Consider the following 26818-nt stretch of genomic DNA (forward strand, 5'->3'; position numbering starts at 1 on the left):
TGAATTTCTGTGATTCTATGAATGGCAGCGAGTCGTGGGTTAAAGTCAGTCTGTGGGAATCAAGGGCTGGGCTCGTCCCAGTGTCCTGCTCTCTCTTTATCCCATGGACTGCTGCCCTCCTCCGGCAGAGAGCTCTTGCAAACCCCCTCCAGCTGGAGGGCTGGAGGGGGCGAGCCCCCAGCTTCTCTCTGATGCCGAAGGAGTTAACTTTGGAGGTGGCAGGTGCTGCCTGGGTTAGCTCAGCCCCTTTTGACTTCTGCAGCCACTCAGGTATCCAAGCTCCAGGTTCCCCACCCCTTCTCTGGCTAGGATATAAGGCTGTGCACACCCAGCGCCCGCAGTGTCCCAGCCTCCAGCCTGAGCCTGCCCCTGCCAGCCTGGCCTGAGCAAAATGTCGGTCTCCGGCAGCAGACAGAGCTTCAAGAGCAGCTCCTACCGTGGTGCTCCCCGCACCTTCAGCAGCCGCTCCTTCACCTCCAACTTCACCCGGGCTTCCCCGCCCGTTGCCAGCAATGCCCGGGTGGATGCCAGGGGGCTCCGAGGCCCTGCGATGGGCCTGGGCGCCGGTGGTGGCATCACAGCTGTGAGCATCAACCAGAGCCTGCTGGCGCCCCTGAACCTGGAGATCGACCCCAACATGCAGCAGGTGCGGACCCAGGAGAAGGAGCAGATCAAGAGCCTCAACAACAAGTTTGCTTCCTTCATCGACAAGGTGAGGCAGGGTGGCAGGTAGGTGTGTCTCGGCGACAGGCCGGTGCGACCTGTTGTTGTGGGAGGAGACGGGTCTGGTTTTGCTCCATCAGCCCCCGGTGAGACCCGCGTGGGCCAGAGTGGGCTGGCACCAGGCGGGGGGCGGGGGAGACGAGGCCCAGCGGTTACGCCAAGGGGTCATGTTTCTACCCCTGCAGCCATAGAAGAGGAAAGGATCTTGGCTCGTGTTCCCATCGTGGGACCGGTTTGCAGAGTGCTGGGGCCTCCCTTGAGCTCAAAGTACCTCCTGCAGGGGTGGGAAAGCAGAGCCCAGAGCCCTCCTGGCAGGGAAAGGGCAGAGTCCACCGGTGGGTGCAAACCCAGCTCTCCTGGGTGTCCAGGGGTCCCTGTAGAGTGGCCTGGGATGTCATCCTGAGTGCCCCTGGACATGTTGGGCGTGTTTCCCATGTTGGGCATGTTCCCATGTGGCTTTCGGGATGTGGAAACGTGGTTCCTTCCCTGTGTGTCCATACAGTGCGGCAGCGAAAGGGCTCGGCCCCTAGAGCTCTCCTAGGAGCACGTGGGTGTGACACCACTGGCCTCTGTGCCAGGTGTGGGCGAGATCCGGCCTGTTCTCAACAGGGACCCCGGGTGGGCGCGATTCCCCAGTGCTCTGCATGGCAGGGCTGTGTGTGTGTGTGTGTGTGTGTGTGTGTGTGTGTGTGTGTGTGTGTGCGTGCATGCGCGTGCACGCAGGGGTGTGAGTCGCTTGTATTTTGCATGGAAGGAATGTGCGTGCGCGTGTGTGTGCAGGTGTAAGTGTCCATTGTTCTCAGTACAAGCTGTGTGTATGCGTGTGTGTGTGTGTATGCGTGTGTGTGTGCGCATGCGTGTGTGTGTGTACAGATGTAACAGCAGCCCATTGTTACACCTATACACACACAAACACACACACTCAGCTTGTACTGAGAACAGTCTATTGTTCTCAATTCAAGCTGTGAGTGCGTGTGTGTGTGTGCATAAGTGTAACAGTTCATTGCTCTTCTCAGTGCAAGCTGTGTGTGTGTGTGTGTGTGTGTGTGTGTGTGTGTGCGTGCGCGCGCGCGCACACCTGTTTCTTCTGAGCTAGTTCCTGTCTCCCAACCCAGCTCAGGCCTGCAGGGTGGGGCATGCCTGAGAGCCCAGTCTTGGGGGTCCAGCCAGGCACCTCCACACCCAAGGCGCCCCAGATCTTTGCACCTGGGATAGACACTGTCGAGGAGGCTCCCCTCCCCTGCAATGGGTCTTTCCCCATCTCCAGGCTTCTGAAATTCTTGCCTGCCATTGACCCCCCATTGCACCCCGGGACCAGCAGGCCAGGAGGCGGCTGCTCGATCCTGGGGTCACACCATGCCAGCCCCCGCCTTCACCCGCTGCCCCTCTGGTCTCCCATGCTCAGGTCCACCTCCGCCTCTTCTCACTGCTCCCTCCTGCCTGGGACTCTGACACCTGGGTTCATCTTAGGCTATGTCACAAAGCTGGGCCAAAGCTGGGCCACGGTGGAAATGATTAACTAATGCAAACATCCTGATCTCTTGAAAGCCCCTCACACCCTGGGCAACCTGGAGCTGTTTGCACTGAGGCGTAAAGCAAATGTGGCTTTCATGGCCTGGAGACTAAGGCTGGGCCTGGGGCTGGACATCCCACCACCTGCTCCTGGGGCGTCCCTGACATCCAAACACCCCAGGCTCCTCTTGGCTTGCAAGCTGCTTAATAATTAATTTGTGTCCCTTTGCCCACCTGCTGCAGGCCTGCCTGGCGGTATGCAAGCAGGGAGCAGCTGCCTACACTGGTGTAAATGCACCAGTCTCCTCTGTCCTATGCCAGCTCCTCCTGATTTATGCTGGTGTCTGATCTCTTGCTTAGCAACGCCCTATGCAGGCTCTGTCCCCAGCACCCAGTGGTTCCCATAGTTCCCATCTCCCAAGCAAGCTGCGCTACATACAGCCCAGATCCACCTGTGGGCAAGCCCTCAAGGTCTCTGTGGTGGCTCTGGGGAGATGGTGGGGATGGGGAGCCAGGGGAGGGGTGCTCCCACCAGTGGGACTATGCACGTCCTGCTGCCCCTGCCCCAGGAGGTGAATGGGGCTTTTGCATGGTAGCTGCCTTCCCGTGGATACAGCTTGCTCTGAGCAGCGAAAACCCCCACGGCTCTGGTAGGGACTGATGTGGGTGCAGTGACCCCCGGGCTGCCCCCAGCCTCATGGATCATCCTCACTTTCCAAGTGCCTAAAGGGCCAGATTCTTCCTTTCTCTGATGAAAATCAACAGCGAATTGAACTGGGCCTGCTTCTCATTTACACCCAGGCCCCTTTAGGCCACCCAAACAGGGGTAAATTGGCCTTGGCATCCCTGGGAATCAGATGCAATGTATTCATGACCTGGTTGGCTCTCTGTTACACTGGTTTCCATCCAGATTTCTCCACTGGAGTGAATTTGATGGTGTAAATGGGAATGGGATTTGGCCCTGCCTGCTTCCCAATGCTGTTGCTGTTTGCAGTAGGGCAGCTGGGAGTGGAGTATGGAGCAGTGTGTTGGTTTGGGGCTTGTTTGCCCCTTGCTGGTACCCGGCTCTGGTCCAGTTCTGCGCCTCTAGCTAGAGGACTGGGCCCCGGTCATGCCAGTGCACGGGCTGCAAATGTGTGAGCGGTTCCAGAGCATGCATGGGCGCTGGGCTGTGGGCACGGGCTCACCCCTTTCCTCCTTTCCCTTCCTTCCCCCATCCCAGGTCCGGTTCCTGGAGCAGCAGAATCAGGTGCTGGAGACCAAGTGGAGTCTGCTGCAGGGCCAGCGCACGACCCGCAGCAACATGACGGGCATGTTCGAGGCCTACATCACCAACCTGCGCCGGCAGCTGGAGGGGTTGGACCAGGACAAGTTGCGGCTGGAGTCCGAGCTGGGCAATGTGCAGGGCCTGGTGGAAGAGTTCAGGAGCAAGTGAGTGCCACTGACCCTTGGAAGGGGCAATGCCAGGCCACCCCTACCTCTGCCTCTGGAGCCCAGGGCTTGCCCCCTGGTCAGGGAATCAGCCGGCTCATTGGTTCTGCAGGCTGCACCCGCTTCCCCGCTGGCCTCATGGCCTTGCTTCTCTTGGGGCACAGACAGATGTTCTCACACCGGTGTCTTCTGCAGTGCAGTGCACCCACATCAGCAAAGCAATGGACAGATGACACAGCTCTTAACCTGGGTTAATTCTGCCCAGCCTAGTGGAGACAGACCTTGGGGAGGGGTGGCATTTGCCCATGTCTTACCTTGGGGTAGTGATTTGCTCTCAGTCCTGCTGCACCGTCCCCTTCCATCTCTGCAAAGAGGGAGTGAGCGTGATGCCCCTCGAGTCTGAATGATTAGGGATGATCAGCTGGCCTGTTCTCAGTGGGTGCAGATGACAGAACAAGGAGCAACGGTCTCCAGTTGCAGCAAGGGAGGTTTAGGTTGGATACTAGGAAATGCTTTCTCACTAGGAGGGTGGTGAAGCACTGGAATAAGCTCCCCAGAGGGGTGGTGGCATCTCCATCCTTGGAGGCTTTGAAAACCTGGCTACATAAAGCCTTGGCTGGGATGATGTAGTTGAGGCTGGTCCTGCTTGGAGCAGGGGGTTGGACTAGATGTGACACCCCGGGGTCCCTTCCAACCCTCATTTTCTGTGATTCTTTGATTCCATGAAATCCTGCCCTGGTACCCTCTGGGGGTGTCTTGAGAGTGTGCCTAGGTGGGCTTCCCTGTCCCCCAGCGGTGCCCACATCTGATGGACAATTCCCTTCTTCTGCCGGCAGGTATGAGGATGAAATCAATCACCGCACTGAGAAGGAGAACGAATTCGTGCTGCTCAAGAAGGTGAGGCCGGCGGGTATTGCTGCACAACGCTGGGTTGGGTTTCTCTCTCTCTCTCCCCCTAACGGGGCTTGTGCTCGGTTCCTGCAGGACGTGGACGAGGCTTACATGAACAAGGTGGAGCTGGAGTCCCGCCTGGAGGGCCTGACCGACGAGATCAGCTTCCTGAGGCAGCTGTACGAAGAGGTATGTCTCGCTGCGCCGGCACTATCAATTCCTCCTGTCCTGCAGGGTGAATGCCACTGAGTTACACTGAGTTCTTGCAAGCAAGGAAAATTTGCTTAAAGGCCCAGTCCTGGAGCATGCCAGCAGCCAGACAACGCCCATCTGATCTGCTGTTATTAGCAGGGGAGCTCAGATGTCACCTCGCCACCGGTGACATAAGGCCTAGCGGATTAGCGTGGGAAAGGCATTTCCATCCAGCGCTGACTCACCTGAGCCGGCTGCAAGGCCTCGGGGGAGGCTCGGGGGTGCACCGAGTTCTCGGTGCTCTGCCGCAACCCTGACTCTCTGCCTCCATGTCACAGGAGCTGCACCAGTTGCAGTCTCAGGTCTCCAATACCTCCGTGGTCCTGTCCATGGACAACAACCGCAGCCTGGACATGGACAGCATCATCGCTGATGTGCGAAACCAGTACGAGGACATCGCCAACCAGAGCCGGGCGGAGGCTGAGGGCATGTACAAGATCAAGGTGAGGCTGTGGGGTGGAGGCCAGGGGTGTGAACAGACAGCTTTGTGGCCTCTTAGAGGCATGGTTGGGGCCTCCAGTGCCACCTTTGTGAATGGCCTTGGCCACTGCCCCACTCTCCAGTAGGACCAGTCTGTCTTAAGAGTCACCTACATGCCTGCCACCCACAAGTGACCCATAGTGGCTGGGGCAGGCACAGCCTTGAGATCCCTCCTGTTCCCCTCCATTGGCCTCTGGTCCCCCGGGGTTGGAGACAGCCTTGGGCTTCATCGTCTTCTCTCCAGAGAGCTGCAGAGTGCCCTTAACTGCTGAGCTGGTTGATGCCCAGGTGGCCTGAAGTGGAGGCTGAGAAATCCCACTGCCTCCCAATACTGGAGGCTGCTGGGGGCACGGCAGTGGTGCCTGGGGCTCGAGGAGCCATGGATGGAGGAGGAAGCGGGGTCCAAACAACTTGAGTCCGGGTGACGAGGCTGCGGGATTCCTTCCTCGAGCCCCGTTGCTTGGTCCGTTGAGACTGAGGCTGGGCTTTGCAGTGGCCAAGGACGAGCAGGAAGACAGCGGGGCTCAGGGTGGGGGCCTTATATGTCGGTGTGGAAATCCAGGCAGGGATTTCCCTGCGCCTCTCTCTGCTCCTCTGTTTTGAAGCTGCAGTCTGTGTGGGCTGCGATTGCACATGGGCTGGGCTCACCACGCCCTGGCAAGACCAGTCCCGGCTCCCACGTGGCCCAGGCCAGAACCGCCCTTTGCTGCCACTTCCTGAGACACTGCTGCTTCTGCCCTGGCCTTCTCCAACCTGGATGAGGTGCCCGCTGGGCTGAGACGGCTGAACCCACGAGGGGCTGCTGGGATTCCCTGCCCCATGGACGGGTCCCAGCTCCTGGGATGCCCCCCAGCGTTGGCTGTGTGGCATTCTCCCCATGCCAGGGAAGCAATGTCACATTGAGCTTGCTTTGAGCTCCCCATAGTTTCTGACCCCCTCCCCAGCTCTCAACTGAATCCAGCCTTGCAAAATCCCACTTGTCGCTGGGCTGAGGGGCGAGCGAAATGTCCCCAGTCTCAAGTGCGTGGTGGGAGTGAGCATCTCTGCTGGCTCGGGGGGCCTGGCAGTCAACGCAGGGGGGTGCGAGGTGCTTTGAAATCTTGGTTCCAGCTGAGCCGTGTCCCTGGCAGGAAGCTCCTGCAGTCAGCCTTGCTGTAAGGAGCTGGCCCTGGCCGTGAGGGTCCTTCCCCTAAGGTCCTGGGCAAGGCTGGGTGATGTGGTTTGCATTGCCCCATCCCCTCATCTCTTTGCCCCCCATGCAGTATGAGGAGCTCCGCAACACAGCCAGCAAGCACGGGGACGACCTCCGAAACACCAAGGCCGAGATCTCCGAGCTCACCAGGACCATCCAGCGCATGCAGGCGGAGATAGATGCTGTGAAAGGCCAGGTAGGCAGGAGGCAGCTCTGCAGACCTCGCTGCCCCAGGACTGACCCCAACACTGGACCCTTCTCCTGTCTCTTGCTCCCTCCTTCAGGGGATCCTGGGCTTTGTCACTGGCTCGGGTGGTGGCAATCGTCCCCAGCCTGGCTGCAGTGGCAATGTGTGGCTCTGCTTCCTGCTGTAGCTGGGGATGTTGGGCAGGTCCTCAAGCTGGAGGGCACAATGAGTCCCCAGCCTCTGGGCCAAGACTACTGCTGGGGTAGAGCTGTGCAGCCCTGTGGCAGTCATAGCTTCTGGGCTTTGCTGGCTGCCTCGGGGGGACGGGGAGAAACTATTTCCCTTCCTGTAACTACAGGGGTCGGGGCTTTTTTCGCCTTACTGACTGCAGCCCAGGTCAGGGGTGGCTTATGGGGTGTGCCAGTGATTCCCATCAGGAGCAACTGGGAGGGTCCTGGCTAGAGTAGAGGATCTTGCCCATCTGCTCAGGGTCAGCCCAACCATCATATGTGGGGCAAGGAGGAATTTCCCCCCATAGTCAGGTCGGTGTGGACTGGGGGCGAGGGGGGAGGCTCCATCCTCTGCAATGGTGGGAGAGGACCTCTGCCTGGGCTGTCTCAAGAGCACTTGCCGGCCAGATGAGTGGTGCGGGCCAGATCGGGCCCTGGGGCTGCACCCCTCCTACCCCCCATCCCAGAGGCCTGGCATCACCCCTTACTGCTGGAATTGCATCCTGGGGGCCTGGCACCATCCCCTCCCAACCCCCCCCACCAGGATTGGGTCCTAGGGCCCGGTGCTGCTCCGCCCAGCCCTGTGCACTGGGATCCAGCTTGCAGGGCTTGGGGCTTCCCATGGGCCTGGGCAGCTCCCAGGGCTGAATGACACGGTACCATGGGGTGGATCTGGCCCACGGGCCAGAGGTTGAGCACCTCTGCTTGAGAGCATTGTAACATCTCTTCCAGTAGTGAGATACTTCCAGCCCTGGGTCATCCTGGCTTTGCCTTGGGTCCTGGGTATTGACTTTGCCCTGGATACTGCCAGCCCTGGGTCCTGGGCATCTTTGGGTGGCATGGGTGATTGTGGCATGTGGGGAATAGGGCAGACAAGGGCATGACTGGAAAGGTTTGGCTGGGGCAGACCCTGCCTGCAGATGGGGCTGGATTACCTGTGACCCCCCCAGAGTTGCCCAGCCACACATCTGCCGTATTTCGGTTTCTCTAGCGGGCCAACTTGGAGGCGGCCATCGCTGAGGCTGAGGAGCGTGGCGAGATGGCCGTCAGGGATGCCCGTGGCAAGCTGGCCGAGCTGGAGGCCGCCCTGCAGAAGGCCAAGCAGGACATGGCCCGCCAGCTGCGGGAGTACCAGGAGCTGATGAACGTCAAGCTGGCGCTGGACATTGAGATTGCCACCTACCGCAAGCTGCTGGAGGGCGAGGAGAGCAGGTGGGTGCTGTGGGGCCGGGTAGGGCATGCTGGGAAGGAGGTGGCTTTTCTGCTCCCGGGCAGGGGGTGCCAGGGCACTGGCTGTACTGCAGTGCACAGTGGCCTGATTAGCAGCACCTATTAACCCCTCGCATTCTGCACCCCATTGACTGCTCTCTGCACCCGGCTTGCTGAAAAGCCTCCTTCTCCCTCATGCCAGCCAAATTTGGGCTGCCAGGTTTGCAATATAAACCAGCTCCTTTGGAAGCCTGGCTCAAACTCCACCAAGTGGAGGGGACAGGAGAGCTCATCTGCTCTGTCCTTGGTCACAACAGCCAGTGGAAGTTGGTGGCCTTTGCTAACTTGTTTGCGGGGGAATGAAATGTAATGATTTGGGACACTGATCCTTTAACCATGGGCCGCAGAGGATGCACAGGTCCATCTGCTTTGAAAGCCAATGAGCTAATGGCTGTTTGCAGTATGGGGTCTTCAAAATGCAGATGAGTTGTCAGTGCTTTGCCATTGACAGTGGCTTGCACGCAGGCTGCACTAAATGCCCCTCTCTGCACCCTGGCAAACGGTTTCAGCCTGGCTGGGCGCTGGTCATTCATGTCTCTCTCTTTTACTCACAGGCTGGAGTCTGGGATGCAGAACCTCAGCATCCAAACCAAGACCACCAACTATTCAGGTAATTGCCCTTCAGGCCACGAAAGGGGCTGGGACTCTGCACAGCAGGCCTGGATGTTGGCAGACACAGGGCACTTGAGACTGTCCGGGGAGCAGCAGAGCCCAGCTGGGATCCGGGGTGTGGACTAGGGAGGAGGAGTTTACGACTGGCTGCACCAGGGCATAGGGGGGAATTGAGCAAGGTGGCAGGTCCAGTTTGGCCCCTTGGGCTCAGAAGAAGGCACTTTGACCTTCTGGTAGAAGGGGACTCTTCCTCTGGATGAGAGTGCCCATGCAGGGAGCAACTGTAGAAGAAGCTCTTGCAGACCAGCTTATTCCATGTTAGACTGGTGTATGGATGCTCCATCCCAGGGCAAATGTCTGCTGCTGCTTCTTCAGTTGCTGATCCGGTGGTTTCCCCTCCATGGACCAGATCTTGGTCCTAGGGGGAATCTAGTTGGGGCAGTTAACCCTTGGATAGAGGGGTTGCACCACAGACTGAGAGCAGGCTCCAGGCCTGGGCATGCACTATTGGTTTCCATTGGCTTTGAGGTGTTGCTCTTGATCAGCCCTGAAGCAGAGATCGGGCTCTAGTGCCACCCAGGGTCATGGGCTCACACTAGTTCAGAGTGCCACGCAGCAGCCATGGGGCACGGGCACAACCCTGCTAGCACTGCCCTTGGCTGGGGCGCTGCAGGCATGTTCTCAGTGGTCATGGCGGTCCTCTCTTTCTTCTCCCCACAGCTGGGCTGGGCAGAGCATTCGGTGGCTATAACAGTGGCTATGGTAGCTCACTCTCAAGCAGTATCTACTCAGTGAACTCCCCCCTGGAGAGTGCAGCTGTCACCAAGTCCAAGGCCATCGTCATCAAGAAGATCGAGACCAGGGATGGGAAACTGGTGTCCGAGTCCTCGGACATCCTGTCCAACTGAGCATGACCGACCGGTCCTCTCCTCTGCCTCAAGTGCCTTCACGGATGACCTGGGCTGCTGGGAAAGCCGGGACACGGAAACATGGGGTACTCAGAGATGGTACCCCATGATAATCTGGGGTGCTGGCTTTGATGACCCTCTCCATTTCTGCCTTCCATTTTCCTTGTCCCCCCCACCCGAACCCCTCCCAGCTGCTCAGACCAGCTTGCGGGGAGCCAAGTGTTGCAGCCAGTGCTGCTCAGAGCTGAGGAAGCTCCTGGGGTCAGAGCCACAGAGGGGCCTGGGGCACAATCCCTGCACAACTATCATTGATGTGGCATTGCTCTGGTGTGATGCCAAGCCTAGAGGCAAGGATCCAAAGCTGTTCCCCTAGCTCCAAACATCCCAGGGCTGTGAGGGTGTTTGCAGATGGGGTCTTGGGCATTGCTAGTGGCCCCCTGTTTTGTCACAGCACAACGCCACGATTGTGGCCCTCTCCGTCCCCTTGTGACCCACCATCTCCCACACCCCTGTGGGGTGGTCTCCCAGTGCCTCGTGTTTTCTCTGCCCCATCTCCTGGCTGTTTGGGGTGGGGGAAGCTGCCATTGTATTCCCCGTGGGTCAGCGACTGAGGCTCTCCTTGCTAGGCATCCAGGCAAGAGGAGACCCACTTGGACCCACGGGACACGTCCAGGGCTCCAGGTTCCAGCTGGGGCATCGCCAGCTCAACGCTTTGTCCACACAACTGTGATAAACCTTTCTGGGGTGGAAGATGAAGCAACAAAGCCCCTCTGTGAAACCCCTCCTGCCCTTCTGCTCCCCGGTACGCAGAAGGCAGGAGGGGAGGGGAAATGGAAGGAAAATCCCCCTTTTATTGGAGCTACAAGGTTGGGGGTGGTGGTGAGAAGCTGTTACTGCCTCTGCCCTCTTTTGTTCCCTTTCCTGCACTGCTCTGCGTGTTCTCAGTCTGGCAATAAATCTGTTACGGACAAAACCGTCCTCGTCCGTCCTCGTGTTCGGGGATCAGATCCTGTCTTCCTCTCATACCCTTTTGCAGTCGCTGTCGCCTTGTCACAGCAGAAGGGGAGAGAATGGGGCTGGATTAGCGGAGCAAGCAACGATAGACCTAGCCTCGTGCTTGGATGGGCGTCTGCTTTGCAGTGCCAGGTGTCAAAGCTACGAGCAGTGCCCTTCTGTGGGGGGCAAAGACGGCCCGTCTGCTTTCCCCAAAGTTGGGAACTGAACGTCAGCATCCCTCACCCGCATCACACGACCGCTGGGTTTACCACCATTCAGATTTCAGGCCCCTGCATCCCTGCTAGGAGCTTCCAAAGGCAAACCTTAACCTGCCCAAAGGAAAGCAATGCTGTAGCTTAAGTTTCTGCTGAATGGTGGGGGTTTGAGGGCTCTGACCCCCCTTGGGAAGAGGCCAGGGTGAGCACCTATCCCTAATTGAAGGCTGACAAAACCCAGGTTGCTGTGGACCCCTGCAAGGGGTTGTGCGGAGGGGGATGCAGGGGGCACCATGTGCATGTGTATGGAGAGCAGCTGCCTGCAGGTAGGTCGGCGGGGGGCAGGGGCAGATTGAAGCCCCCATGGTGAGAGAGGTAGTAGGACAGGGCCAGGGGCTGTGCTGCCCAGCCAGGGCGGTGCATGGGGCATGGGGTGGGGGACAGAGCCGTGGGTGGCTCATCCAGGGAGTGGGTGGGCTGTCCACATCCTTTTCTGTAGTGGGGGGCCCAAAACTGGACGTGGGACTCCAGGTGAGGCCTCAGCTGTGCTGAATAGAGGGGAAGAATCATTTCCTTTGATTTGCAAGTCGCTCTCCTGTTAATACAGCCCAGGATACTGATGGCTTTTTCACAACATGGGCACACTATGCTTGGTTCCTATTCACCTTATGGCCCACCAAAACCCCTAGGTCCTCCTCTGCAGCGCTGCAGCCTGGCCAGCCATTCCCCAGGCTGTATTTATGTGGAAACGCCATGTATCTGGGTCCATGAAGGCAGTTTTCCTTAAGTGTTCCTGGATATAACTGTTCTTTTGGTGTGGTTTAGTACCTGCTGAGGTGTTGGGGCTTACAGCCCACCTTATGGAAATGGGGGGCTCCTCCCTAGCTTGCTTCTGCAGCCATAGGGCTGAGGGCAGGTGAAACTTGGGGGCATCCAAGACCCTCCGGGCTTGGGTCTGCATGTAGGATGCCTGCCGACAGACTTTGGAAATATCTGAAGCCCCTGGTGGGGATGGAGGATGTTTGTCGGTTGTATGGCCACTTATGGTTCATGGATTTGGACTCGATTTGGCTTGGAACACAAAAAGTTTCTTAAAAAAAAAAATCGTGCATGCGGTTATTCTGCCCAAAGCACAGGACTTTACACTTGCCCTTGTTGAAAATCCGCTCACTGATGGCAGACCATTTCCCCAGGCTATCCATGTCCTGGATCCTAGCCCTACCCTCTGGAGTGTCTGCAAGCCCACCCAACTTAGTGTCATCCCAAAATTTGCTAAGTGTGTGCTTGATCCCATCATTTACATCATTAGTAAAGATGCTGGACATCACAGGGGAAGTCCTCTATTGGCCCTTCTGCAGAAGGAGAGATAAGTAGTGGGTGAGATTCCTAGAAGAGCTCGGAGTTTAAGTTTCATCTTCTTGTTCTTCTAGGAATCACTCCGCCCTCTACTTTTCTGTGCTCCTGCCCTCTGTCATGGCAAAGGGAGGTAGATGCAGAAGGTGGCTTTGGGGCAATTGCAGGTGACCCAACAGCTCCTCACAGAATAGAGGCATGGATAATATATTCCCTAAAGGGTCTTGGGTTTCTTCTAGCCTGGGGATCTGACTGCTCTCGACAAGCCCTTCAGCGGGGTGAAATCCTGGGGGGAGAAGAGTTACAGAAGCTAAATGATGACCTTGGAGGAAGATCAGCTGGGTGTGGCTTGTCCATGCAGAAACTTCAGCCAGAAATTAGACAACAGAAACTAGACAATGCTAGGAGCATGGGGAACAAGCAGGAGGAACCTGCACTCCTGCTTGCAGGCAACAACTTTGACCTGGTTGGGTTAAGTGCAACCTGGTGGGACCTTACTCACCGGTGGGCAGTAGGTATTGAAAGTTATAGGTTGCACAGATGGGATAGAGTGGGGAAAAAGGGTAGGGGGTGTTGCTCTCTATGTTAAGGAGCAATATACATCTATAAACAAGATGGGATCAGAGGAGGGCCAAACAGGTACTGTGGGTTAGGATACAAGGGGGTTGAGAGGAAAGGGACTTGGTAGTGGGGGTCTACTATAGACCGCTACACCAGGAGGATGAGCAAGACCTGTAATTCTCCTGGCAGCTCTCAGAGGCTGTATGGTCAAGACATACTATTGTCATGGGTGACCTAAACTACCTGGACATCTGTTGGGAGGAGCAGTCAGTCAAATCTAACAGCTCACTTAGGTTCTTAACCTGAATATAGGACCTCCACCTAACGCAGGAGGTATACGGTGCCATTACGGTGCTGGACTTCATGCTGGCTACGAGAGATGACCTGGTGGGGGATCTGCAGGTACAAGGCAACCTAGGGAATAGTGACCATCAATTGATTGAATTCACTATCCGGGGAAGGGTAGGAAAAGTGACCAGTAGGGCAGAAGTGCTAGACTTCAGAAAGGCTGACTTCAGTGTGCTCAGGAGATTAGTTAGTGGGGTATTAAAGCTCAACCGGAGGAGGGGGGCAGCAGGGAATAAGAGATGCTCTGTTCACCCGAGCATCCCTTGAAATAACCAGAAACAATGGCCACAAGCTGATGGAGCGTAGATTTAGGTTGGACATCAGAAAGAACTACTTCACGGTTAGGGTCGCCAGAATCTGGAACGGGCTCCCAAGGGAGGTGGTGCTCTCCCCTACCTTGGGGGTCTCCAAGAGGAGACTGGACAAGCACCTGGCTGGGGTCACATGACCCCAGCACTTGTTCAGGGGGTCAGATTCGATGATCCTTTGAGGTCCCTTCCACCCCTAGCATCTATGAATCTATGAACAGCTTGTAACCACAAAAAGGAAGAGGTTCTTGATAGCACATCTGATTTAGGATGGAGTTTGGCACATTGGTGAAGGGGATGGGACTAGCTTCAATACCCAGGAGGTCCCTTCTGGTTCTGTGTCCTAGTGTTCAGACACAAGGAATAAGATCCCATCAGATAGATGCTATTCTGCTGTAGACATCAATGGCAGGGAGCCTGGTGGGATTGGACAGTGGTTCTCAACTGTTTTAGTTTCAATGCAGCCCTCATTAGTTTCAATGCACTCCTCGTTGGACTTGAGGCACCCCTTGGAGAATGCCAGCTGTTAGTTCTCTCTCCTTTTTTTGACTACAGAAAAATTTGCAAAGAACTCAGGCCGAATGGCTTTCATACTATGATTTCCTATTTGAAACCTCTGGGTTTGTCTTGTGAATCATGTTTGCACACCTAACAGTGATGACATTGCATAGCTCATGGCATCCTTGAAAGGATTTCAAGGCACACTGCTGAGATAGGGGCTTTACTGTCAGCCTTTGGACTCAAGGTCTCACTTAGCTACAATGGCCACAAGCTAGCAGAGAGCAGATTTAGATTGGACATTAGGAAGAACTTCTTCACAGTTAGAGTGGCCAGGGTCTGGAACGGGCTCCCAAGGGAGGTGGTGCTCTCCCCTACCCTGGGGGTCTTCAAGAGGAGGTTAGATGAGTATCTAGCTGGGGTCATCTAGACCCAGCACTCTTTACTGCCTATGCAGGGGGTCGGACTCGATGATCTATTGAGGTCCCTTCTGACCCTAACATCTATGAATCTATGAATTAGAGTGATCGGGGGACTGTTTTGCAGTAAGTCTATATGCCCAATTGATATCTCAGTCTCCCCAGGTTACACGTGGAATAGGCTGACTTTTATGTCTAGCTGGCAGGGGAGCAAGCTGTGGATACGCTACCAGTGGGGTGGGGTGGAATGGGCCATCAGGGACTGAGGGGGCCTTCACCTAAGGAAGGAGACCCTAGTAACTGGAGATGAAGTTTAAAATAGCCCCCTGGAGCCGGGATCAAACAGGGGTGCTGCTTCAGGGGCATCTCCCTGCTGGTGTCCTGAGTGCCACTGCTCTTCCCTGAAGCCTGGCCATGCTACACAGGCAGCAAGGAAGGAGCCAGGAGGAGCAGCTGGATCCCAGGACAACAAGTGGTCAGTGGGGCATGACTCAGGGAGCAGGACATGGCCAGCTGCCCCGTTAGTGCTCACGATAAACGGAGGATGGCCAGCTGTGGGCTGTGGCCAGACCCTGGGAAAACCTCTTCTGCTGTTAACTGTCATCCAGATGTTCCTAAAATGATTTGGGCTCTGTGTCCTCTAACTCAGGGGTGCTCAACTCCTGGCCTTGGGATAGATCTGGTCCCTGGCACCATGTCATCTGGCCTGCAGGCCTCCTCACACATCCATGGGTAGGGTGACCGTATGTCTCGGTTTGGCTAGGACAGTCCCGGATTTCGTAGGCTGGTCCTGGCCAGTTGGTGAAGATTAAAATGAGTGCCCTGGAATTGCAGGGTGCAGGGCGCAGCCTGGTGGGTACACCCCTGCCTGCTGGCCTCTTCCACTGCCTGCAGCAGCACCACTGATTTGGGGGCAGGGGGTAGTGTCCTGGATACCCTGGATTTCCTTATGGTCACCCTATCCATGGGGAGCCCCATAGGCCATGGCCTGGCACAACTGATCAGGTGCACAGGGCAGTGGGGAGCCTGGTCCTGGCAGGTGGGGGTGGTGTGGGGCCCTAGAACCTGATTGTGGCATACAGGGCTGGGCAAAGGTGGCACGGGGCCCTGGGCTGGGTCCAATCCAGCCCCTGGACTGGTTCTGCACCCCTCATGTGGTTGAGCGCCACTACTCCTCCTAAATCCCACTCTGATTAACCCCTGGGGCTTGACGTTTGCAGAGGCGACCCTTTGCCCTCTCACCTGGAGGTCATTTTAGTTTGCCCAGGTTTCTGGGCGAGGGATCAATCCCGTTTTTACTCTAGCTCGTTAGTAGGACTCTCCAGAAAATGAACCCGCCCTTGCCCCTGTCAGCCAGCTCCTGCCAGCCAGCACGAAATATCAGGTCCGAATGTCACAGTTGCCTCAGGCCAACATCCAAACCGTGCCTTGCAATAGGGATCTGCTGCCTTCTCGTTCCCCACTGAGGGTGCACACATGTCATTTACTGGGCCATATGCTGGGTTTGCTCTGCCGTAAAGGTGCAGCAGGCATCTGACATGCAGCCCTACTCACTCTGATCCCAGGAAGTTACTCCCCGAAAGCCACGATGGCTGTAACTACACGTAGTAGAGCTACTACGTACACCAACTTCTTGTGTCTTCTTCCTTGGTTACTATCATCCCCCTTTGTATTTTGCCAGCTGGTTCCTGGCACCTAGAGGTCAGGTGCTGTAATAACAACCCGCCAATTTGACTGTCAGTCTTGTGTCCACACCTTTTTACAGCATAAATTTATTGCAGATTAACATGTAGGTTAACTACTTTCTAGTAATTAAGATATCTGTCCATGTCCTGTCCAGGTCTCGTATGATATTTCCTGGCTCCATTATGATCTAATCCAAATTGCATTGACGTGTACTATAAGATTTCCCCTCTTTTCATCTATTGTGGTTACAATTTGTATGCTATTTCACTTATGGCCACAGGGACAGATCAGAGTCCTGCTCTACTAAGGTACAGTACAAGCCCAATTAAAGATATGTCCCAAGTAATTAGCAGTCTAACTACAGTAATAGCTGGTTGGAAAAGAACGATTTTAATCCCTGCCAAAACTCACAAAGAAAACATTTTCATATCTATCAACATTTTAAATAATGAGCTGAGTTGAAACATGGGCTTTTTGGAAATCGCAAACTGAGAACTATCAGCCGGAAGCAGGAATAAGAAAAGGCTTTTTTGGCTTTTTTTTAAAAACAGAACCCCGCCTAAAATTTCAACAAAACCAGACATTTCCCCTTGAAATGTCCTTGTCCCTCAAAACATTTTATCCTTCAAAACATATTCTGAATGAAAAACTCCAAGCAAGTCTAAGCAAGACCCTAGATCCAGCCTGTCCCCTAGATAAGAGGCTACTTGAAATCCAGGGAAATCTAATCTAATCCAGATAAATATTTTAACCTTAGAGATCAAGATACCGATCATTTTTATGGCAGGTTTGAACGTATCATGAAGAATTAGCTAGAATTAGACCCTAATGTGAAGATTTGCACATAAAGAGGCTCAGGTTTTTCACTTCCCATTGTCAGTCAGTGCAAACTGTGGGTTAAGGTTCTGTGACTATCAAAGGTACCATTGGAATAAAAGCAGATAAGAGCAGTGCACCCACATTTAAGACAGTTCAGGAAATGATAGTGCTGGGCACAGCTTTCATGGATCAGTGCCTTGGACAGAGGGTGCAGTGCGGGAGTTGCTAGAGATCAGGGTTGAGGAATGAAAGCAGGGAGGGGTGGAGCAGTGGAGGCAGTATCCAACCTGCTGAGTCAAAGAAATGTGTGTGGCCTGCAAAGGGCTGCAGCAGAATACTTTTCAGAAGGAGCAGGGTGTGTCTCTGAGTTACAGTTTAGCCCCTGCTGTGACCTTGGAAGATGATCTGGTAGGAAATAATCTTGAAGACAAAGGTTAATCCAGAATAAATATGAGCTACATGATCAGAGGGATAAGAGCACTGACTCTGCTGTTTCCTAACCCATGCTGAATCACCTTCAATGACTCCAGCTCACTGAAATCCATGGATTCTTTCCACCGAACACAGTAGACTTTGGAGCCAACCCTCTAGAGCACTCCTTCATCTTTCTCTTCTCTTTTTTATTAGAGATCTTTATGTTGCATCCAATATAGTGCATGGTGGCCACATCCTTAAATACTTTTAAAAGACACTTTTAAAACAGAGGCCGCTGCAGGGAGGTACCTGCTATTATATTCCCCTTGCAGGTAGAAAAGGCTGTTGATGGAGTGGAGTGGTAATATCTCTTCCAGATAGGCGGGACTGACATTCCTTCTTTGCCCCCACCTCCCTTTGCTCCCATGTTAAGATAAATTAGGTTATTAAACACAGCAAGTAGGCAGGCAGAAGTGGATTGATTAACATTAATCAAATGATTCCTTTCTGTGAGCAACATTTCTGGGATTTCCCAGGAGATAAGGACAAAGCCACTTGATAGTTGCTGTTTTTTCTGTTGGTAAAAGGTGGCTCATTAGATAGAGCTAATAACACCAGTATGGGGACTTGGCTTTGTCCAGGACTTGCAGGAGACAGCCAAACAATGCAACAAGAAAAACAGCAGTGAAGTTCCCAGTTGGGCATCCATGTCTTCTTTCCAGCTTGTTTTCTGGCTTCATCTCTCGCAGATCATCTGTAAGGGCTGATGCCAGTGGGAGTCTGACAGGGGTGGCTCACTCTAGACACGTCCTGTACATACATTATTCCTCTAAAGCATCTCCTATTTGCCACACAGGATGCTAGACTAGATGGACCATTGGTCTGACATTGGGCCATTGGTATGATACTGCTTATGTTCTTATGCACAATAAGAAGCTAAACACAAAACTGCAAGATCATTTGGATCCAAAAAACGAACACTTTGGCTAAAAAACAGGCAGATTTTTATTTTTAAAATACCATCCATTAATAACCAAAAAGGCATGACCAGTTTTACCATACGGTCCTGTTACACAAGCACCCCTCCCCAAACATGCCATGAGCTATTTAGATGAAAATGAAAGCTTTCTACCAGAAGACCATCTTAATTGAAAAGCCCATTGTTCAGCCCTCACTTCTAAAAATGGTTCGACCCCAAGTGTAACCAGCTCTGGTAATCAGCCCTGTAGGGGTTTGCAGTGATTATTTTCAAATGCTGGTATGCAGGATGGAAGTGAAAAGTATGCTCCCTACTAGCCATGGAGGGGTTAAGTAGGTGGGGTTTATGTCGAGGAAGTACCTGATGGATCTTGGGTTCGCTGAAGTTCTGCCCTTCTGCAATTCAGCCACTCACATGCTTCAGACACCTGTCCCCATCTCCACCTCCCCACCTGGCTGCACCACCATATATAAACCCACATACACCCCATATAATCCACAGTCTTCAGAGCCCTTTGACTGGTCAACAGAGCAGCCTTGCCCTCTGCCTGTTGTGCTGACATGTCTTTCTTCCCCACCAGCAAGGGCCAGGCAAGTTATCCCTCCTTCAGCAGCTTTACCTACACCTCTCCTAGCACCCGCAGGATCACCAACCCCATCTCTGTCATGATGAGAAAGAAAGACCATGGTAATTTGGGATCGGGGTACAAACGCTTCTCGTGGGACGACCAGGCTATTGTGAAGATCAACCAGAACCTGCTGGACCCCATTGAGTCTGGGCTTGACCCCACTTACCATCAGGAAAAGTTAAAGGAGAAGGAGGAGCTCAAGACCCTCAACAATCAATTTGTCCACCTCATTGAAAGGGTAAGTCTTGGGTCTTCCAGCCTCCCTGCCAAGGATGGACGTGGTGTTTGGAGAGGTCTGTCTTCATAAAAACAGAAGCAAAGCCACGCTGGGTCAGGCTAATGGTCCATCTAGTCCGGTGTGCCATTTCTGACCGTGGCAGTAGCAGATGCTTTAGCAGGCTAGTATATGAACAGGGCATGTCGATCCATCCCCTGTCATGCCCACCTTAGCACCCACCATCCTTGGTTTGGAGATGTTGAAGGAAACATCTTTGACTGGTCTATGTGATAGCTCTATGAATTTGTCTAATCCCTTTCTGAATCTGGCTACACTCTCTGCCTCACAATGTCCTGTGGCAACACGTTCCACAAGTTAACAGCATGCTTGCACAAAAAAAGTCCTTGCTTTTGTTTGTTTTGAACCTGTCTCCTGTTCATAGATTGAATAGATTGCATAGATTTCTAGGGTCGGAAGGGACCTATTAGATCATCGAATCCGACCCTCTGCTCTGGGCAGGAAAGAGCGCTGGGGTCAAGTAACCCCAGCCAGGTGCTTGTCTGGGTGCTTCATTTCCACCGGTGTCCCTAGTTTTTGCATTCTTGGACCTGGTGAATAACAGCTCCCTGTTCCCTCTATCCTTTCCCTTCATCTTTGCTTTCTTTCTTTTTCCTTACATTTCACCATGGAAAACAGCAGGAAGAGAACAAAGCCATTCTCAATTGTGGAGTGGGTTACAATTGAATGTGGCTGAAGTTTAATTATTATAGGACCTGATTAGAGACTGATGGGGAACAAAGCACATTTGCCACGGGCAGACAATACCAAGCACTGGGGAGGCCTCGTTGGACGAGCCAAAGGTTACCCAAAATGGAAGCTCTTAAGAAGACATGCCCTAGCGGTGTGATACCATCATGCGAGCCAGATCACATTCCACCAGGCTGGGATATTCTGAGCCAGATCCCATCACCTGTGCCCACTTGCATGGTCCAGTGAGGTGGGGAGAAGCCAGTTTGTGTGGGGCAAACTGCTACCCCAAAATGCAAGCAACTAGGGAAGGGGACACATGTCTGTTATATTGTATATGGAGTGGAGTGACTTAAGCCAGGGTAGGCAGGATGTCTGTGTCTGCTTTAGTTTACCCCGGATTAAAATCAAGTGACTCTGCAATAAATGTGTCATGTGTTCATGCCCTGGATTGCCCCACATCAGAAGGCTCCTTACTGCCAGTGTGAAGTAAAGGGGCATTTAAGTAACCGAGAATTCAGCTGGAGCATGGGTTGAGAGCATAGAGGGAATGAATGTCTTCTCTCCCCAGGTCTGCTCACTGGAGCAGCACAAAAAGGTGCTGGAGACCAAATGTAGCATCTTGAAGAGCCAGAAAGCAACCCCTGCACGCATGGAGAACCTCTTAAAGACATATATCAGCCAGCTGAAAAAGCATCTGGCGGACCAAGGGCAGATGAAAGGCAAGCTGCATCTGGAGCTGCATGAAATCCAGGATATTATGGATGAAAACAAGCAGAAGTGAGTATAGACAGTGTGTCCTTAACAGGGTGGCCAGGTGGCTCGGTCTAGCCAGGTCTGTATGCAGCAGTTACACAAAGACGATCTAAACGTAACCCCCCTAAATGGATGCTGCCTCCATCTGGGGCTGAACGACAGACACATGGGATGGGTTTTATGAAGTTGAAGGAAGGCTTGATGATAACATGTATTAGCATGCTTGGGCTAGCTTAGTTAGCTAGCACAGCTTGCCCAGAACTGGTGGTATGGGTTTTAGTGCATGCTAGCAACCTGAATCCATGCCAAGGGTCCCAGGAGGATTCGTATTCTGGTTACTAGCCATGCTAAAGCCTGGGTTGCCATGTCTTCCTCACTAAGGTTACCTCTGCTAGCTAGATGGAGCTAGTTTATGCTATTTTCCTACCCGAATTTTGCTGTGTATTCTTCATGGGAGAGGGTCCTTGCTCTGAACAGACCCGGGCAAAGGGAAAATGGCAGGAAAATGACTTCTTCAGGGTCACTTAGCATGGCAGTGTCAGAGCTCAGAGAGTCCTGGTTTCCTGGATCCCTGCACAGTGCCCAGCCTACTAGATCACCCCTCCACCTCTCATCTGTGGCGTCTCAGTGGGTTTCCTCCATAGCTGGGACCTCTCTGACAGAGCTGGGCAGCTACTGCTCCCTCCGACTTCAGCTGGAGAGCTGAGGACCCAGCAGGACAGCCCCCAGTTGGCTCTCCCAGCCTTGTAATGCCTACACAGTCGCTAACTCCCAGCCACTCCTGTAGCAAACTGGTTCCCTTCATACCCCACAGGTATGAAGAGGAATTCAACCTTCGTAATGAGAAGGAGAATGATTTTCTCCTGATGAAGAAGGTGAGTCCGTGCCACTTCCAGTGGTGCCAGGTGTTGAAAATGATTGTGGTTTATTACTCGTGTCGGCGCCCTGTGCACTGACCTGTGCCAGCAGCTGCACAAGCTCAAGCCCAATGCCCAGCCCAGGGCAGGGTCTGACTCAGGGGTTCCCGGGCTCTTTTTCCCAGGAGATGGATGAGGCCTATATCTCCCAGAATGAACTGGAGGGCAAGCTGGACAGGCTGAGAGACGAGCTCGAATTCCTGAAGAACTTTTACGACCAGGTAAGCGAGGCTGGCTCTGTTTCTTTACGGTTCCTGGGGGATGCCATTGCGGGTGTGATGTCCCTGCCATGAAAGACGCTCCTAATTCAGCAGAGCAGCCAGTGGCTTTTCACAGAGCCTCCACTCTCTATGCTGCAGTTTCAGGCTGAGAAAATGGCAAAGGACACACGGTCCAGGGGCTAAGCACTCAGCTCGGCCCTGGGAGAGGTGGTTTCAATGGCTGTTCTGTTACAGACTCCCCTAGGATCATGGCCAGGAGGAAGAGAGACAGAGACACAGACAGGCTGGAAAATATCACGGTGGGGCCTTTGGAAACCAGGTGCAATCCTGGCCCCCCATCTCAGAAAGGATGTGGTAGGATTAGGAAGGGGTCTGAGGAAGATGAAGAGCCTGGAAGAACTCCCAAGAGAGGCTGGGGATTGTCCAGGTAGAAATGGGCTGAATGACGGCAAGAGGATGTCCCCTGTACCATAACGAATGGTGTAGGGAGAAGGGATGGGGAGACTCCAGCCCTCCCGTCTCCTTCTGGGAAAGCAAAGGGGAGCTGATGAAGTGAAAGGCGGCACTTTGAGAAGCTCTCCAAGCCGTGCACATAAAGGAAACACTTTGCTGAGGCTGCAGGACACAGACGGACCCTTAGGTTCTCTCTAGTGCTTCTGCATAAAGACAGACACTGCTTGGGCTGTTACCCTGCTCAGTGGCACCCAGCTTGGAGAAACCATGGCTCATAGGTGGCCTTTGAGTTCACGTTGTGGAGATTTCAGCCAGTCGGCTCTGAAGTCCCTCAGGTTGGGCCCTGGTGATGGCAGAAGGTGCGGAAATCAGGGGAGCACCTTAGATGTAGAAGTGGAGCCCTCAGCCTGAGAAGGGAGTCACGAATACCCTACGGTGACCTCACAGCAGCTGGATTTGGGAGGTGGCATGGGAAAAACCTTCCCTGAGACCTAGCAATGAAGTTTTGTGGGACGTGGGTAGCTCTGAGATGTGGCTGATGCTGGCTCTCTTCTTCTTCACGCAGGAGATGCATGAGCTTCAGACTGAGGTTCATATGTACAAGGAGAGTGTGGTCATCTCCATGCCTAGCCAGCCCAGCCTGGAGGTGGACAGCATCGTTTCCGAGGCCCAGAGCCAGTACGAGAAGATGGCTGAGAGGAGCTGCAAGGAGGCTGAGAAGGCCTACAGGGACAGGGTGAGGGAAGTCTCCTGCTTCCCTAAGCTGTCATCTTCCTCTAGCAAGAACAAGAGCAAGGCCATGGCCAGTTTGGGCTGTGGTGGGGATGGGTGTCCATCTTGCAAAAGCCACTTTCTGGTGGGGCACCATGCCTGGCTGGTGGGGCTGAAGCCTCTGTTGCCTACTGTTGGTCAAGCCAGACCTTATAGATTTCATAGACTTCTAGGGTCAGAAGGGACCTTGTAGATCACCAAGTCCAACCCCTTGCTCTAGGCAGGAAAGGTGCCTGTCTAATCTCTTCTTGAACACCTCCAAGGTAGGGGAAAGCACCACCTCCTGTGGAAGCCCATTCCGCCTTGCCCCTGCAAGAACCTCTCCTAGTTCACACTTCCCTCCATGGCCCCAAGTCAAAGCTCGCTTGCCCATCAGGGCAGCAGAAGGTGCTGTTAGTGGCCATTTCCTTCCTTTCCCTCTTGATGGAGACATGGGGTCAGGGAAGATCCTCCCTCTTGATGGAGACATGGGGTCAGGGAAGACCCTCCTTCACCGTGTGGGGAAGGGAGTGCTCCTCAGGCCACCTGGCTGTGGTAGGATGGGAGATGCTGTTTCCTCACCCTCCATGGGCAACCGTGTGGCTATGGAAGAGGACAGGCTGCTGCCTGGTCTCTTAGGCCTCCCAAGACTGCAAGGAGAACAGTTTTGTGCAGACAGGGGCCACGGCTCAGTTTTAGCAAGGTTGCTACTGAGACTCTCCTTTCATTTCTGAGCCCAGTGCTTTGCTAAATCCTTGCCAGGCCTCAGCCCCAAGGGACAAGCCCCTGAGCCCTTCTCACCATCACATCCCTTTCATTGCTCTGCAGCACAACAAGCTCAAGGACTCCATGGGCAGGCATGGGGAAGAGCTCCAGACCATGAAGACAGAGATCAACGACTTGACCAGGAAGAGCCAGCACATTCAGCTGGAGATTCAGAATCTGAAAGAGCAGGTCAGGGAGGCTGGGGCATCCTGGCAGGGTGGGATGGGTCCCCGTGCTGCCCTCCACGTGGTCCATGCCTTGCGCTCCGGGTGTGTAGCAGAAGATTGGGGCTGTCTGACGTGGCCTTCTGAGGATGGGGATGGTTGGGGCTGGAGGTTTTGCCTGTCCCATGTCCCTGAGAAGATCCAGCCCTTGTTTTGGGCATTGTATACCTGATACTCTGTCCCCAGAGGGGAGGCTGGGAGCATGCTGATACCCCAGGGTACGACTTCAGAGCTGCACACTCAGTGCTGCAGACACCTACCCTGCCTCATTTCTCAGGAGCTGGTGGGAATGAAGGGGAGGGACCAGCTTCTTGGGTGTGTTATGGAGGCCCTGTGCATAGTCCCACTCTTCTGCTGGTGCCCAGCTCTCTAAGGAGATGCTGTTGCCATTGGAGACCCAGGATAGGGCTGGCCCAGTCGAGGTCTTCTCAGAAACCTTCCCATGCCTCTTTGCAGTGCAATAAGCTGAAGGAGGACATTGCCAATGCTGATGACCGGTACAAGTTTCCCATTGAGGAGGCCAAAAATAAACTGCATATGCTGGAGAACGCCATACAGAAGGCCCGGCAGGACATGGCGCACCATCTGCGCGAGTATCAGGAGCTGTTGAACACCAAGCTGGGGCTGGACATTGAGATTGCTACCTACCGGAAGCTGCTGGAGGGCGAGGAGGGCAGGTGGGTGCAAGGCACCGGGAGCACAGGACTCTTGCATGACTCTCCTGCATGCACCCACCACCAGGGAAGTCCACTGATGGTCCAGGCTAGGGCTTGGTGATCTTTTGCTACCATGGGCCAGAGCTCAACCCCCTGCTGCAGACCACATATCTCTGCCCCACAGAGCACCCAAGTTCCCTTCACTCACCCTTGCTGCTGCTTCCCCTCCCCAGTGACCCTGAGCTGTAGTGATCTGGGCTGCTGGCCTTTTACCTGTGGGCATGCAGTGTTCTTCCGTAGCCTGCTGTTACATGTGCATTGCTTGTGCAACACTGGCTGCCGGGAACAGCCCGTGATCTGAATTCGCCATCCTCAAGCATGTCCAGTGGGCTCCGTCTGCAGCTGGGCCAGGGCAGCGGTGGGCAGCCTGCCAGGGGGATGAGTCAGAGTCTAAGTGGTGCCAAGTGGCCTTGGCCACAAAGTGATGCCAAGTGGCCTCGGCCACGAAGTGCCCCCTGGGAAGGTCCCAGCTGCAGCAGGAACCTGGCGGTCGGCAGAAGGGATATCTTCATGTGTCTTCTGCAGGCTGCTAGTGGGGTGGCAGAAGTCTTAGCTCAGCAGAGGGAGGGAGTATTTCTGGCTGGCAGGAAGTGGGCTCTGCCCCCATGAGTGGGGATGGGATGCACTTAAATCTTTGCTGGAAAGCTCCAGGTTTCTTTCTCCATGGGTGTGCAGTCCCTCAAAACTAGCTTTGCTCAGTCTCTGTCCTGCCTCCTGTAACTTCCCCGTGGCAGCCAGGTCCAACTGCTTGGAAATCTAGACTCTTTGTTGGTTTGGCCGAAGAGAATCTCCAGCACTTGCTAGCAGCACGGGGCTCATGGCACACACACGAGCTGTTGTGATTCTGCACTGACAGGGGCTTGCAAGCCCATAACACCCCACGCTTGTCCCCGCCTGCACCCGCCTTCTGTTCAGTGCCTGGCCCAGCCCGGGCAGCTCGTGTCCTGCTAATTCATACCCCTCTCTTCCGCTTGGCAGGCTGGAGTCTGGGATGCAGAACCTGTCCATTCATCACAAGTTTCACCACCATCATGGTAAAGCCACTAGCTTTGGCTGACGGGCGAGGTGTGTGGGCTGGGGCAGCCAGTCAGCCCTGGGGCAGTGTTCCCACAGGGGGTATGGCTGGAGGGGGAAGCTTGGCGGGTAGCAGGATATCAGGTCCTGGGGCTTTAGGGCATGTCTTCCTTGCTGGCTTCATTAGGCTCTTTCTTAGGTGTTACCTTCTCATCCATCTCCCACCCACACACAGGAGGGATGTAGCCCAGGTGAGCTGGCCTGGCTCATGGACTGGGTTGGATCTTGAGAGCTGCTTTCACTCAGATGGATAACCTTAACTAAGCCCTGAAGACCCGCAATCTATTGCTAGTCCTCCAACCCCTTCCCACAATCCCCGGCTGCATGCCCAGGAGGCAAGCTCTCCCACAGTCCACGGTCCAAGCAGGCTTTGCCCTTTCTCCGTGTTTGGGAGCAGGGAAGAGCGGGGCATGAGCTGGGATCACCCGTTCCCCAGGATGTGGGGCTGAAGGTGTCGTGGCTGGGCTCAGTGGCTATATTGCTCTCTCCTTTCCTTCAGGGCAAGGGGTTGCCTTAAGAGAAATCTCCACCCTTGGAAGCAGCAGCCACCCCTCCGGTGCCTCCCCCCTGGAAAGTCTGAGTGAGGAAAGGAAGCCCGAGGTTGAAAATTGAGGCCATCAGCAACTGCAGAGCCTGAACAGATTCACCTTCGTGGAGTCGCTGAGCCTCCGGGCCTCCAGTGGAAGGGATGGGGTGAAGGAGCAGAGTTAATCCTTTAGGGTAAATTGTTGCTTGGTCGAACCGGGTGGGGTTTCCCTGCCTGGTTGGCTTGCAGCTCAGTCAAAGATTGGTCCTTTCCCCCTCTCCATCTGCCCCCAAGAGCATTACGCTGTCAGAGTTCCTCCAATAAACCTCTTGCCTGCACGAATACCATCTCCATTCCTTGGATCGTTGTGTCTTCTGGCCCCGGTGCTTAGCTTTGCCTGGCTGTTTTCCTTATGGGGAGGAATTGAGGAGAGGCATCGGGTGCATTTGGGACGGTCCTTTTCTTTGCAAAGAATGGACATAAAGTCTTGTTTCCCTGAACACAGCAGCAGAAAACACAGCTGAGGTGTTTGTCTCGCGCA

The 26818-nt window shown here is 54.4% G+C and overlaps 2 protein-coding genes across 2 annotated transcripts; both read left to right on the forward strand.

Moving 5' to 3' along the window:
• The first annotated feature begins 318 nt into the window (after positions 1-318).
• On the forward strand, positions 319-10660 carry KRT8 (keratin 8). The gene is made up of 9 exons (XM_006030608.3): positions 319-712; positions 3458-3666; positions 4503-4563; positions 4651-4746; positions 5088-5252; positions 6552-6677; positions 7890-8110; positions 8722-8777; positions 9500-10660. Exons 1-9 carry the CDS (start codon positions 392-394, stop codon positions 9685-9687), a joined length of 1443 nt encoding a protein of 480 aa, XP_006030670.1. The 5' UTR covers positions 319-391; the 3' UTR covers positions 9688-10660.
• An 8183-nt stretch (positions 10661-18843) lies between these two features.
• LOC102379785 (keratin, type II cytoskeletal 8-like) lies at positions 18844-26363 on the forward strand. Its single transcript, XM_006030624.1, has 9 exons — positions 18844-19149; positions 20447-20655; positions 21446-21506; positions 21674-21769; positions 22788-22958; positions 23801-23926; positions 24418-24638; positions 25656-25711; positions 26251-26363. Exons 1-9 carry the CDS (start codon positions 18844-18846, stop codon positions 26361-26363), a joined length of 1359 nt encoding a protein of 452 aa, XP_006030686.1.
• The last annotated feature ends 455 nt before the right edge of the window (positions 26364-26818 follow it).

Source organism: Alligator sinensis, unplaced genomic scaffold, assembly GCF_000455745.1.
Source record: "Alligator sinensis unplaced genomic scaffold, ASM45574v1 scaffold1542_1, whole genome shotgun sequence".
Taxonomy (NCBI): domain Eukaryota; kingdom Metazoa; phylum Chordata; order Crocodylia; family Alligatoridae; genus Alligator; species Alligator sinensis.

Excerpts from the sequence above, each read along its gene's own strand:
- KRT8 (XM_006030608.3), top strand. The coding sequence starts at position 392 with ATGTCGGTCTCCGGCAGCAGACAGAGCTTCAAGAGCAGCTCCTACCGT. Across the intron at positions 713-3,457 it reads TTGCTTCCTTCATCGACAAG|GTCCGGTTCCTGGAGCAGCA; the intron begins GTGAGGCAGGGT and ends CCCCCATCCCAG. Across the intron at positions 4,747-5,087 it reads TGAGGCAGCTGTACGAAGAG|GAGCTGCACCAGTTGCAGTC; the intron begins GTATGTCTCGCT and ends TCCATGTCACAG.
- LOC102379785 (XM_006030624.1), top strand. The coding sequence starts at position 18,844 with ATGTCTTTCTTCCCCACCAGCAAGGGCCAGGCAAGTTATCCCTCCTTC. Across the intron at positions 19,150-20,446 it reads TTGTCCACCTCATTGAAAGG|GTCTGCTCACTGGAGCAGCA; the intron begins GTAAGTCTTGGG and ends TTCTCTCCCCAG. Across the intron at positions 24,639-25,655 it reads CTGGAGGGCGAGGAGGGCAG|GCTGGAGTCTGGGATGCAGA; the intron begins GTGGGTGCAAGG and ends TCCGCTTGGCAG.